Consider the following 13,294-nt stretch of genomic DNA (forward strand, 5'->3'; position numbering starts at 1 on the left):
GGGCCGCCCTCTCCGCTCAGGAAGTGGAAGGGACGTCGGAAGCGGCCGCGGGGTGGCGGGGCCGGGAGCGCGGCCGGGCGCGCATGGGGGATGCAGAGCGCCCCGCGGGGCGGGCGGCGCCGCCGGAGCCGCCGCGGCCGCCGCGCCTGAGCTGAGCGGCTCCGCCTCCGCGCGGGGGAGGCAGCGGTGGGGCCGGGAGGGGAGCGCCATCCCCGCGGCGGCCGCGGCCGCCCGTTCCCCGCGGCGGAGCAGGAGGATGCGGCCCGGCGCCGGGCTCTGAGCGATGGAGGGGGTCCTGTACAAGTGGACCAACTATCTAGCGGGTAGGCGCGGGGGCCGGGCCCGGGGGGCGGCGGTTGGGGGTCGGCTCGGCCCGGCCGTGATGCGCCGCCGCTGCTGCTGCTGCTGCCGCCGCCTCGGGGCTTACCGGCGTCCCTGCGGGCGGTCGGAGCTGTCGGTAACGCGTCGGCTGAGACATTCGTGCTCGGAGCCAAGCCCCGGCGAGCGGCCGAGCGTCTCGGCGGAGGCGGCCTGGAGCCGGCTCCGGAGCGGGCCGGGGGACGCGCTTGGCGGGGCAGCGCCAGCGCTCCCCACTCGCTCGGTGCGGGCCGGGCCGGGCCGGGCTGGGCCGGAGCCGAGCGAACCCGCTGCCCCGGCAGCCTCACGGAGCTGTGCCCGGCCCTGGCCCTCTGCCGAGCCCCTCTCGCGATCTGGATTGCGCCTTGCCGAGTTAGTCAGAGACTCATCAGCACAGGGAGCTCCTGTATCCCAGCCTGGAAAACACGTGATGAACATCAGTTTCATTAAATGTGTTTTTGGAGGCGCTGCAGACAAAAAGTGCACCAAATATCAGCATTTGCCTTGTTTTGTTTGGCTGACCCTCTGCTGTTACAGAGACACTGTCTCCCTCTGGAGCAGGCAGCGGGCAGGCACTGGTGTCAAGGAACAACATTCCTCCTCTGGCACTGTGATAGGACCAATTGTCTCTCCCAAGCAGATCAGTGTTGGATCACATACCATGCTTAATCGTGCCTCTTGTTACAGTGCTTTGGCAGTATCTTCTTTGCCCTCTGGTTCTTCAGCACTACTTATGGGGAATTCTGCTTCAGCATATGCAGGATGTGAGTGCGAAGTCGTGTGAAACTTGGTTCTGAGGGATTATAAAATGTGGGCCAGGTTGTGAGGTTTGTACGGGTGTGCTGTGAAAGTGTACGGAGTGTAATCTTGCATTTTTCAGAGCAATTATGTGCTCACAGATATGGGCCTTCTGGTAAAAGGGAGCAGTTGTGCTGTAATTAAATAGATATTTGATGTCTTTGTCACTTCACAGTAGCTACAGAGAAAACTCATAAAGGAAAAGTTGTGGTTACGAGAGAGAACAAGGTTGTTTTCAAAACAATGAAAGTTGTCACTTTCACTTATATGACTGACAACATTGCCGTAGGAAAAGATAAATGGATAAAGGCAATGTACACTTGTGGTGTTTGCTCCTCTTCCAAGTCTGTTATTTAATAAGCAAACACTCAACAGTTGCTGTGAATGCTATATATACAATGGACTGTCAGCATGCAGCTAACTTCTGCTGAAAGCCAGCAGTCCTCTAAACCAGTGAACTTCAGAACCCTTCCTTAGACTTGTGCTGGCCAACAGAGAGCATCTGCTCCTGCATTTCAAAATTAGTGTGTCAGGGATTACCTACAATCTTCAGAATGAGGAGGGCAGCATTTTTATAAAAAGTAATCTAATTAGTGAAATGTTTAAATTTTATTATCATTTGCCTTGTTACTCTATTATCTGTATAATATATGGTTTTGTGCCTGAAAATAGGCTGTAGCACTTGTCATTACCAAACAGCAAAGGAGCTTGTTACTGTTGCTGAAGTGTTGTGGAAAACATTTAGTTTCTTCCTTCATTAAAAGCAAACCAGAAATACAGCTGCTTTTTTTTTTTTCCTCCTCAAATAAGAATTTGTGAAGTACAAATTTGTTAAATATTTTCTCAATATATATGAGATATATGTAGGATACTGCCCAGTTTCAAATTACAGGAGGTGTTTTTGTTCTTTGGCTTGCTTCTGTGAGGCACTTGGCCTTTAAAGTCCTTTGCTTCTGTTTTTTTCCAATACTAGAACAATGTGAGGATGGAATATTCATTCATATAAGCTCCCTTTTTAGCAGAATAAGACTGTTTTGACAGGCATTGACAGGAGATAAGGCCAGTACAGAGTCCAGGTCTTGCAACAGAATGTAACAGAAGAAAAGAACCATACATTTTTCAGTTGCATTTTACAGGACAGTCTTATAAATTGCATATTATTTGAGTATTAGTGTGGAAATACATACACCATTTGAAATATTTCCTGTGTGAGTTCTTATCCTTTAGAGTTTGTAGTTCTTAACATTCTGCTTTTAAGTTTGAGTGTGGATGTGCTTTTTAGTTATCACTCTGCATTTAAAAAGACATGTATGCTTACTCTTGCAGCTAGTAAACAACAAAAAAGAAACAATGTGCAGTTACATGTTATTCTTTCTTTATCATGGAATGGTAATGTGATTTAATGCAGCCTGGTCTTACTCTTCTTGAATTAGTGTTACAACTTGTAATGAAGCTGGTGCTGGAGCATCCACAGAAGGGCAGTGGAGCTGGCCAAGGGTCTAGAGAGCGAATCATACCAGGCCAGCTGTGCCAGCTGAGGGGGCTCAGCCTGGAGAAAAGGAGGCTCAGGGGTGACCTTATCTCTCTACAACTCCCAGATAGGAGGTTAGAGCCAGGACAGGCTCAGCCACTTAAAGATAACAAGTGACAGAATGAGAGGAAACTGCTTCAAGCTGCACCATGGGAGGTTCAGGTTGGGCATCAGGAGAACATTCTTTATGGAAAGGGTCACATTGGAGCAGACTGCCCAGGGAGGTGGTTATCACTGTTCCTGGAGGTGTCCAAGAAACAACTGGATGTGATCCTTAGTGCTCTGGTCCTGTTGACAAGGTGGTGGTTGGTTAAAGGTTGGACTAGTTGATCTTGGAGATCTTTTCCAACCTTTAATGATTCTATAATGCTGTGAATAGTATGAATCCTGTAGCTGATTTCTGAGTCTGGTACCTGATTCAGCCTCCTGTGTTAAAATAGACTGCTACTGGATGGCCTCAGCTCGCTTTGTTGGGATGGCAGCTGGAAAGCACCCTGGGCCACTGTCATGTTGCCAAATACCCACAGGGCTTAGCCACACAGTTTTTGCCATTCCAAATCCTAAACCAAGCAGGAAGTTAAAGTTTGGTGTCAAGTCGTAAAACAGAGGGATAATCTACTCCTATTGTACAGCTGTCCCAGGGTATAATGGGCCAGTGTAATTGTTATGCTCTACTGGAATATTTTAGTGCTGTGTTATTTGTAGAAATTGAGAAAGTGGCAATACATAAATGTGAAATATAAAATTTTCACTGAAATACAGTAGCTAAAGGACAACATAGCATAGCAGTTGATGGTATCATTCATTTATTTGTGTCTTACAAATAAGTTCCTACAATCTTAGAAAAATCTGCCTGAAAAATATATTTGAATGAGAGTGGGTTTTCAAAGGTGTGTAATTTAACAGCCTTCAAAACAGGATTCTGTGGTGGATAAATTAAAATTTAATTTTTCTCTAGAATGGAATACAGTGAAAACAGAAGAAAAATCTTGCACCCAAAAAGAATGGGAGTGGAATATCCATATAACACTAGTTTGGTTATAGAGTGGCTTTGGTCTTCAGACTGCACAGATTGATTACTTCCTCGTGTGTTACAAGAATAATTTAATGTTTGCCTCTTTTATTAAAGTTTTAACAGTGAAAGAGATTTATTTTCAATTTAGGAATTAGACTAAACTTTTCTATTTCACATTTTTGGTCTCTCTAGGTTGGCAGCCTCGGTGGTTTGTTTTAGACAATGGGATATTGTCATACTATGATTCCCAGGATGATGTTTGCAAAGGCAGCAAAGGAAGTATAAAGATGGCTGTGTGTGAAATAAAAGGTAAGAATGAATAGATTTTTGCTTGAGAAGATTTTAGCTGCCATGGAAATTGAAAAGATCACCAACCATACATTTTTGCATCACATGTTTTTCGTCCTCTATTTTTGTTTACCTATAGTCCGGTGTGTTAGCTTCATAGTTCACAGATAATAATGAATTATCACAGATATTAATAATATTTATTATCACAGATAATAATGAATTATTAATGAATGATAATAGTGAATAGAGTTCTGTGTTGAGATTAAGAACACACCATTTATTACTTTTTGTTTTTAATAGTTGTGTGCACATGGTTCATGCCTGAAGTTATGTCAGCTAGCTGCTTAGTTCTACTGCTTTTTCCTCTTATGACCAGAGATAGAGACTGAATCATGAAAGCCAGTTTTCCAGAAGAGCAGCAGCAGTGATCCAAAAGTGGAGATTCTTATAAACTGAAGTGTTTGGTCTTTTGGTTTCCTGAGTAATTTTTCCTTTTGTCACTGTTAGCAGCTGCGCACATGCACAGGTGATGGGTGTATTTGAGACAGTAAGTGAATGGTTTGTTCCAAAGTAAGAGTTTAATTTTTAGTGTATTCCTAACTGTAGGTCAGCCTCTAGGCTAATAGCACGGTGTTTTCTAGCTTCCCATTGCAGTTGACTATGACTTTTTTCCAGATCCTCACAGGTGACTCAGCTTGTGATGTGGGTACTTTGATATTAGAGTGGAACTTCTTTTACATGGGCCACCAAGTATTTTTCATGTGGTAGCTCCTTTTTGTTAGTGTTTTTTTAGTGTAGATGAAATCAGTGATGTAAAGAGGGGAGAACAACTTTTAAATTTTTTTTTATTTTTGCCATTCCAGTTGATTTTGCTTGTTATTTTGTTCTTTTGGCGAAGGAAAGGGGGAGAAAGGCTGAGCAGCTTTGGGCTTTTCCTTACTTAACAGTGGTGCTTTGTGATTTACTGTATTACTGTGGGATTATCATAAGCATTTTAAAACACTTTGAGCAGTATTTAATAAATGATTGTTACTCAGTTGAGGTTATTATTTCCTTTTTTTTTCTCTTCTATCACAAGTTCATGCAACAGACAACACAAGAATGGAGCTAATCATCCCAGGGGAGCAGCATTTCTATATGAAAGCAGTTAATGCAGCTGAAAGGCAAAGATGGCTGGTAGCACTGGGGAGTGCAAAAGCCTGTCTAGCAGATACCAGAACAAAAAAAGAAAAAGGTACGTGTGTTACCTAGAGTAACTAGTTACTAGGTAACACTTCTTCAAATAATCATAGTGCAAATATTGTGGTACAAAGTCAGTATTATTGTCTTTTAATATAAATTGTAATTATTTGTAGTCATCTCTATGGTAAATTCCCCCTCAGTATTAGAGTTAGGGGTCACCTGCATTGACCTCTTGTATCTTAAGAAGCTGAAATACTACAAGGTGTTGTTGTCACTAGAATAAACATATTGTTTGTAGTTGTTGTGAAGACATTTCATTTCTGATGTTACAGTAACTCTTTATAGTAACTATTATTTTTTCCATAATTTCTCTTGAACAGCTTAATGTAACTGTTTCCATCCACTCTGGTGGGTGGCATAAGTTTTATCCAGTATTTTTTTCAACATTATATGGCAGCCAAGAAAGATTTCAACGTTATTTTTCCTGATTATGTGCCTTTTTCATAATAGTAATTCAATTAGCACCAGTTATCCAAAAGTATTCTTTGCTTCAAGTATAATTCTTGATTCATTTCAGAGTCCAGTTTTCCTCAAAATCAAGTGGAAGTTTAAGTGGATTTTTAAATTGATCTTTAAATGAAAAGTGCTTAAAAATTACAATGTGTATGCAATACACAAAAATTACATTGTATGCAATAAATTGATATTTCCATTTTTTTTTATAGAAATAAGTGAGACCAATGAATCTCTTAAAACCAAAATGTCTGAACTTCGTCTCTACTGTGATCTTTTAATGCAGCAAGTTCATACCATACAAGAATTTGTTCACCATGATGATTCTCGCTCTCCTCCCAGCATTGAGGTGCACAATTCTAGAATTTCTTTTCATTCCATTATATAATAGACCTCAAGTTACTGTTGTTGTCTTAAACTTTATTCATCTCCCTAGTGTTGGGAGACTTAACCTAATGTCAATTTTTGAATGCTTGTGTGTAGATGTACTAATAGTGATTTTCTGTGTGTAAAGTACCTAGATGGTTTAACTGCAGTTGTGCCAGGTGTTAGGAACCCATTGTGTTCCTGAGCCATTTGGTTGAAAGGCCAGTAGAGCTATCATATGAGCAATACAATATTTTGTCTTGTTTTGCATCTCTGTTCAAGTAGTTAAAACAATCTCAGTTTGTCCATTCTTACTTTCTTATGTGGGGTGGTATTCCATTTTCTTATCAGTGAAAGCTAGTGTTCCAGGCACTGGAAACATGCAGCGTAGATTAGATATGTATCTCTCTATGTGCACAAGTACAATACTAGAATGTGTTCCTGCTTTTGAATGAAAGGACTGGAAATTGTGAATGACTTCATTCTTTGCACTCTTGAGCAGCATGTGAACTATGTTGTTGGTCCTTTAGTGCCAGGGCTTGATAGTGACAACAGAGCAAGTTTTCAGTTTAGGGAGGTGAAATGGACCTGCAGCTCCTTGCTCTAGAGTGATAAAACTAAACACTAAAAGTGTTCACACCTTCTTCTGCAATTCATTTGTTTCACTGAATGATCTTCTGATACCAGTTAGTCACTCTGAGACAAGCTTTGCAGTAAGGCATTGTTGGCTGGTACCCTAAAGAAATTCAGATGTCAGAAAGAATTTCCAATGTTGTCACGTGTTTTCTTAAATTTGCCTTATGGTAAGGTGTACATTTGATTAAAAAAGTGGGAAATACAAATTCTTAGTGTAATGATGGAAATTAGTGTGTCTGGGAGAGGTGGTGGAGGAAAGTTGTATTTGCATATTTTAATATGCAAAGTTGTATTAGCATTTTTTTTCTTGCTTATGCTTGTACTTTAATTTACTTTCAGAACATGAATGAAGCCTCTTCCCTGCTTAGTGCCACATGTAATACGTTTATCACAACACTTGAAGATTGTGTGAGGATTGCTAATGCCAAGTTTAAGCCAGAAATGTTCCAGCTGCCTCACCCTGATCCCTTGGTTTCTCCTGTGTCACCATCACCTATTCAAATGGTTTAGACATTTTGAAATACTGTCTTTTCTAAGTGTCATACTGGTGGTTAGACTGGGGGGAGGAGTGGCAGAACGCTATGCTATTGTTACGTGCTATGTTGTCCACAGTTGAAATCTTGACTGAGTTATAAATCAGTACTGGTCCCAAATATAAATCAGTTTTCATTCTCAGTCTTTTGCTTCGCAGTTTGCTAGCCTTTACATCATCAGAGTAGTTTATCATACGTGTCAAGGCCCTATAATGAGGTATCTCATAAATGAATGAGGTTTAACTTTTCCTCAGTTCAACTGTTTGGTTTTTTTAGAGTGCTAACTATACACTGATCGTAAAAATTACATAACTTCACCTCCTGTTTAAGTGCTTTGTGACTTGAAGCGCTTCAGCAAGATAGCATATGTTTCAGTGTATGTAATTCAAGATGTTTGTATTAATATTTCATTCCCTTATTTAACAAAAAGATATATAATGATAAAGATATTACTTGCATAACTATTCACTATTAATTAATTCCCTTAGAAGGACAAGGTATGGGGAATCATATGCTTTCTCAGTTCTGTGTATGTATTCCAAGATGAGCTTTTTGTGCAATTCTGTTGTGGGAATCCCTTTCTTTCCATATGGATCTTTTATCTCTATCTTCAATCAGTTTACTTACAAAGCTGATCATTATGATTTAAAATAGTAACTTTCTGTCTTGACAGTATAGCAGAGAAACCACAAGGAATCAAGAGGCATAATTTGGCTTTATTGTATAATGAGGAATTTGAACTTTCATTTGGTAAAGGAAAAATGTCTTGGTACTTCTGTATATCATAGCAATTAACAATGGCTCCTTGAGGAGCTTCAGTGCAAGAGGGAATGAATTCCACAGATAGGAGGTAGCATCTTTTTATAGTAAACTATTTCCTGTGTGAATGTTCTAAAACTTTTAATATTGGTCCATCTGTTTCGAAATAGTTTAGTCAGAATTTTAACTGAGAGTGGTTGCTTTTTATAAAAAAAAAAATACTGCCACCTCTCTTTGTAAAGACTGTAAATAAAGTAAGGAGTAAAGTAGATATCCATATCATTCTTCTGAGTAGCTTGTGACATTTTTGGTGTTGTTTGTTCTTTGGAATTTTTTTTCCCCTAGATGAAGCGTTCCATTAGCCACCCTGGTCCTTGCTATTCAGAAAGGTAATTTTCTGTTTCCTGAAGTTTTTTTCTTGTGTCTCAAGAGACCTCCCTGAACTTGCTAGCATTAAAACCAAAATGTGAGAAGAATTGTTTGCTTGGAGAAAAAATTAAAAATCATAAATTGATCTAATTTTAAAAACAAAAGGTGCAGATTGTCAGCTATTGCTGGCAGCTGCTATTTTTAATACAGTATCAAAATTTTGTCTTGCTAGAAGCTTTATGCAAATGGCTTGTTTTGACAAGTTCATGAAATTAGAGCTTGAAATGCTAACATTCTTTTCCAGTCAGTATTTTGGTTTCTCAGATTGTTTCCTTCATTTTTATTTCCACTTTCAGGCTTTGCAGTTGTGAAATTAAGATTGGTGACTGCTATTTTTAGTCTGCTATAGTAGACTACTATAGTAAAAAGTGCTGATACTCATAATTTAATCTAAGCACCAAAGTTATTTCCAATTTAAAGTATATAAAGTGGGTTGGGTTGGAAATAACCAAAATCATTTCAAATTTAAAGTGTATAAAATTTGTGTGGATTGTTGCAGATTGTGCTTACTAATAGATCTCATTTCCTTTGTAGGACTAATCACTCTGTAAAAGAACCAGGTTCATCTCTTCACCGATTTTCTCAGCGGCGCAGAAGAACATACTCGGATACAGAATCTTACAGTGATACACTTTCTGAAGATTCTCAGAGTAAGTTTGAAAGGGAGGGAGTTTTTGTATCTTTCAGTACAATTTATTTCCCTTTTTAGAGCAGCACTGATATTGGCATGAGGAAAAATGTTTTATTGGTAAGCTTTCTGTGTTACAAATCAGAGCACTTGTATAGTTTGTTACCTGGTTGACGTGTGCTGGCTTCCATCCATATTACAAATGATCTTGCAGCTGGAGTAGTTATATTGAAATCAGGGGGATTACTGGCAAGATAAAATTAAGACCTATCCAGAAAGGGGATGTGTGTTCACATGAATGATTATGTGGTAAGTGATGTGGAATATTGCTGTTTGCCACCTGCTTATTGTCACAGAAGAAATTACCTTTTTTTGACTTCTGTGAGTTGCAGGGATGGTTCACTTGCTGCATTGTGGAAAGGTCGTTCATTTCAGTGGCTTCCTTACCTTTTGTAGAGAACAGCACAGCTCCGAAGGCACACATCCTTGCCAATAATAAAGATCATGATCAGAATTTAGTCCCTCCTGATTAGATGGGCTGAATTAGTCAATTCTTCAGTGGTTTTTCCTTCTGAATCTTGCTGGCATTTTCACTCCATGATAATTCCTCTCAAGCAGACTTTAACTTGACTAGTTCTTCTGATTGCTTATATATAGGCAATACTTTACAAATACAATAATTGACAGATTGGATGATACTTTCGGGGATTGAAAATTAAATACTTAATTGATCTCTTTATAGGATCTGCCCTTTGTTCTAGAGGTGCTGTCAATGGAGATCTGGTATCATCAACCATTCCTGAAGAAAGTAAATCAGTGTCAAAGGAAAGATCTGAACTGGAAGAGACTCTTTCATCCTTTTCCTCCTGAAGCAACTGAAAGTATTAAATTTTCTATAAATAATGCTATGCAAAAGCTGCTGTAATTATACTGTTGTTATAGGAAGTAGTTATTTCCCTTTTTAGAAGGATTTATCTGCACTTTATAGAATAAAGTAAATACTATCTTTGAAGTGTATTTTATCTTTATATAGTTTATTTGCAAGAGTATTTTCCTAATATTTCACAGTTTGAATGTGCATTTTTTTGGAACAAATGATGGCTTTAACAGATAAGCATCCACATTTGTAAATGCAGCTCTTTTTAAAAAAGTGTGGAGGTCTGACTGATATGTTAGTAAACAAGCATTATAAAATTCAGCAAAAAGTTTTAATTTTTTTTGAGAAAATTCAACTTGTGCCATGGGCCTCTTGGTCATTTGTACCAGGTCATCCACCTGGAGCTGTGATTATCCCCACAATGGCTTTTTTTTTGCCAGTGTAAGGGCTGTGGGAATGGGCACTAATGGCTCTGCTCCAGCAGCTTGACGGTAATCACGCCTTTAAAAACACAAGGATATACATAATCCAGTCCTTATTTTTAGGCAATGAAAGTAGAAATATTTAGTGTATTTTTCTAAACAAATGTATAAAAATAACTTAATATGAAGTATTTGTACCAAACATGGGATATTTAATAGTTTTTATTTATTTATTCTTTTTTGCATCAAAAAATTTCTACCTACTTTCACTACTAAAGTTCTAAAGATCTACTGAAAGCTTCAAAATGTGCATAAATTGTTTCTGGGGTGTGTAGCATCACAAATAATTAATACAGTGCTGTTAAGATTTACTCTGCTTACTTAAGATGTGTTTTTAGCAAAGTGTGATAAAAACAAGAGCTGAAATGTTAGACTGTTCTAAGCTGCTGTAGTAATGAATATTTGTATCTATATATGTTTTATTTATGACATATTTATACAAAAGAGAGCATCTGTTTTTGCAACTCCTTTATATCATTTGAGGATGGTATATACCAGAAGATGGATTCTGCTCTCAGTTACATCAGTGTAAATTTGCATTAACTGTAAGTGAGGTCAGAGTCTGACTCTCTTAATAATTAATGAGTAATATAGTACAATAGTGCCTACTAGCACCTTGGTCAAGAAGGTTGTTAATGTTAGCATTGTAAGCTTTTGGGGATTTTTTGGGTGTTTGTTTAGGGATGAACTTGGTCTATGAAGTCTTAGCTGTAGAGCACTTGAAGCAAGCCATTTACTGTTCTTGATTTACACAATTGCTAAATAAATGTACAGGGTTTTTTATACTCAAGCACATACCAAAATCTGTTTTTATAATCAGATCTTTAATTTGGTTTAACTAGTCTTCCTTTTGTGTATATAAATGATTTGAAGCAGGCTAGAAAGAACAGATGGGAATGGGAGCTTTCCTTCTAAATTTTTGGAGTGTTGATTTATCTAAATCATAATAGGTCCAAATGTTGAGGAAAAACATATGAGCTGTTGGCCTTATATAAAATGCCAGTTTGTAAATCATTATATCAAGTTCAAGTGGAATGAAATGGTTTGTAAAAGGGGTTTGTGGATACCAGCTCAGAGCTGTCATTTGTGCTCAGTTCTGTCAGTTTTCATGCAAACTGGCATATGCATATCAGCCACACATATGCTTGTACATTTTTTTCTGAATGTTTGCTTTAATGTATTCTGTATGACACGACAATTGTAAAAATAAGTATTAAAGAAGATGTTCAGAGAAGTAAACTACATACTGCAATGCGAGTGTTGTCTTGAATAATACGCTGTCAGAAGTGCTTTTTGAAACTTCACAGAGGTTTCTGCCAGCTTCTGCAGCGTTAATTACACATCACAAAGACAAATACCTTTTTCTGCTTCCACCTACTACGAAGAGAGGCTGGTGTGCAAAAACAAAGTGAGACTGATCAGTGAATGTAGTAGTAAGTAATAATTTTAAATACTGCCACAAGACAAAGTTGTTGATCACAAAGTTGTTGTGATCACATCCAAGAATAAAATTGGCATGTAATTGCTTCAGTGCTGTTTTGGGGTTTTTCTAGGTCCACAAGGCCATCATTTCAGCTTTATCAGTATATGTGTGATATGTTTCTATTAAATCAGCCTTTTTATAGATACCTGTGCCAAACATCCTATATTTCAGTGAAATTAGTGAAGATAATATGCTGTCATATTTTTGGTAACTGGAGTTAAGAAATAATTTCTGAAAATTATCTGGCTGAATCACAATGATCCATGCAAAGTAAGACTAAAAAAATACCTGGCTGCTCTTACATATTTATTTTCCATATTTATGGGAGAGCTTATCAGGAATGCCTGATTGTATCATTCTTGCTAGTGCAGAATGAGAGCTGAACCTTAACAGCATAGGTAGTTGGTACTTCTAGTTTTGATCTCATGTGCTTCTGAAGAGATCAATCTGAAAACAGCTCAAATTTCATCACTTAGAGAATATAAGCATGGGATAAAAATTTAGGTGAAAAGTGGTAACTTCAATTATATCTCTGAAGTTCCTAACATCAGATAATTAAAAATAGAATGCTTAGAAATTACCAGCTTCAATTATAAAGAATTAATGGTAAGGCACTCAGTGATTTGGAGAGCTGTGAATACTGAGATTGCAATGTTCAGGGGCTTTAAAGTACTGTAAATTAATGTTATTATGTCTTTCAACTTAGTAATTCAGTTTTACTTTTTTAACTTTATTTTTCCTCAGAGAAAGCAATCTTTGGGATAGGAATACTTCAGTGATTGCTTCTGCAAAAATTGTTATTCCTTTCTTAAAAATTGAAATCACCTATTTGTTTCTGTTAAGGTTATTTTCACAAATTATAAACTTGAGTTTTGCTCCACCCCTAAGTATTCTAGCGTAGCTCTTTTTCCTGTTGGCGCAAATTAGAAACTTTTAAAAGGGGTGTGATACTTGAATAAAGGAAATGTCTATGTCTGAAAACCAGCTAAAATGCAATAAAATTAATCTCTCAGTGTTATTATGGCTCTTCACCGTTACAGTTATTTTTCTTGGGCTGCCACATGTAAAGTGTTAGTAGAAAATACATAGCTTTTTAGAAGGATTTATACAGCAGCTCACAGAGCTTTGTTAAAAAGTTTTTCCCTTATGCATCAGTGTGTGCCAAATGCTTTCATACACTATATCAGTGGTGGGATATTTTTATAACCTTGGTTCTATGGCACAGTAGATCTGATCTATTTATCTGTCTATCTAAGAGAGCAAATATCAGCTTATATAGTTAGAAATCCCAGTATTTGACCTGGATATAGTAAGTCAATAATTCCAAATGTTTATTTTTTTTCATCCAGAGACTGCTTGATCTATTGTTTTGAAAAATGTTATTCATAGAGATGTGTTCTGTGAAATGGAATAC

The 13,294-nt window shown here is 38.2% G+C and overlaps 1 protein-coding gene across 3 annotated transcripts; it reads left to right on the top strand.

Annotated features, from left to right (window-relative positions):
- The first annotated feature begins 52 nt into the window (after positions 1 to 52).
- PLEKHA3 (pleckstrin homology domain containing A3) lies at positions 53 to 12,898 on the top strand. 3 transcript variants are annotated; one of them, XM_041473166.1, is made up of 8 exons: positions 53 to 323; positions 3,894 to 4,010; positions 5,071 to 5,226; positions 5,900 to 6,036; positions 7,029 to 7,193; positions 8,327 to 8,370; positions 8,945 to 9,060; positions 9,781 to 12,898. In XM_041473166.1, the coding sequence occupies exons 1-8, from the start codon at positions 284 to 286 to the stop codon at positions 9,906 to 9,908; spliced, it is 903 nt and encodes a 300-aa protein (XP_041329100.1). In that variant the 5' UTR covers positions 53 to 283; the 3' UTR covers positions 9,909 to 12,898. The 3 variants fall into 3 exon arrangements, with proteins under 3 accessions (XP_041329100.1, XP_041329099.1, XP_041329098.1); XM_041473164.1 differs by lacking the exon at positions 53 to 323 and adding an exon at positions 357 to 1,121; XM_041473165.1 differs by lacking the exons at positions 53 to 323; positions 7,029 to 7,193 and adding an exon at positions 350 to 1,121.
- Positions 12,899 to 13,294: the final 396 nt, after the last annotated feature.

Source organism: Pyrgilauda ruficollis, unplaced genomic scaffold, assembly GCF_017590135.1.
Source record: "Pyrgilauda ruficollis isolate IOZ18807 unplaced genomic scaffold, ASM1759013v1 scaffold3, whole genome shotgun sequence".
Lineage (NCBI taxonomy): Eukaryota > Metazoa > Chordata > Aves > Passeriformes > Passeridae > Pyrgilauda > Pyrgilauda ruficollis.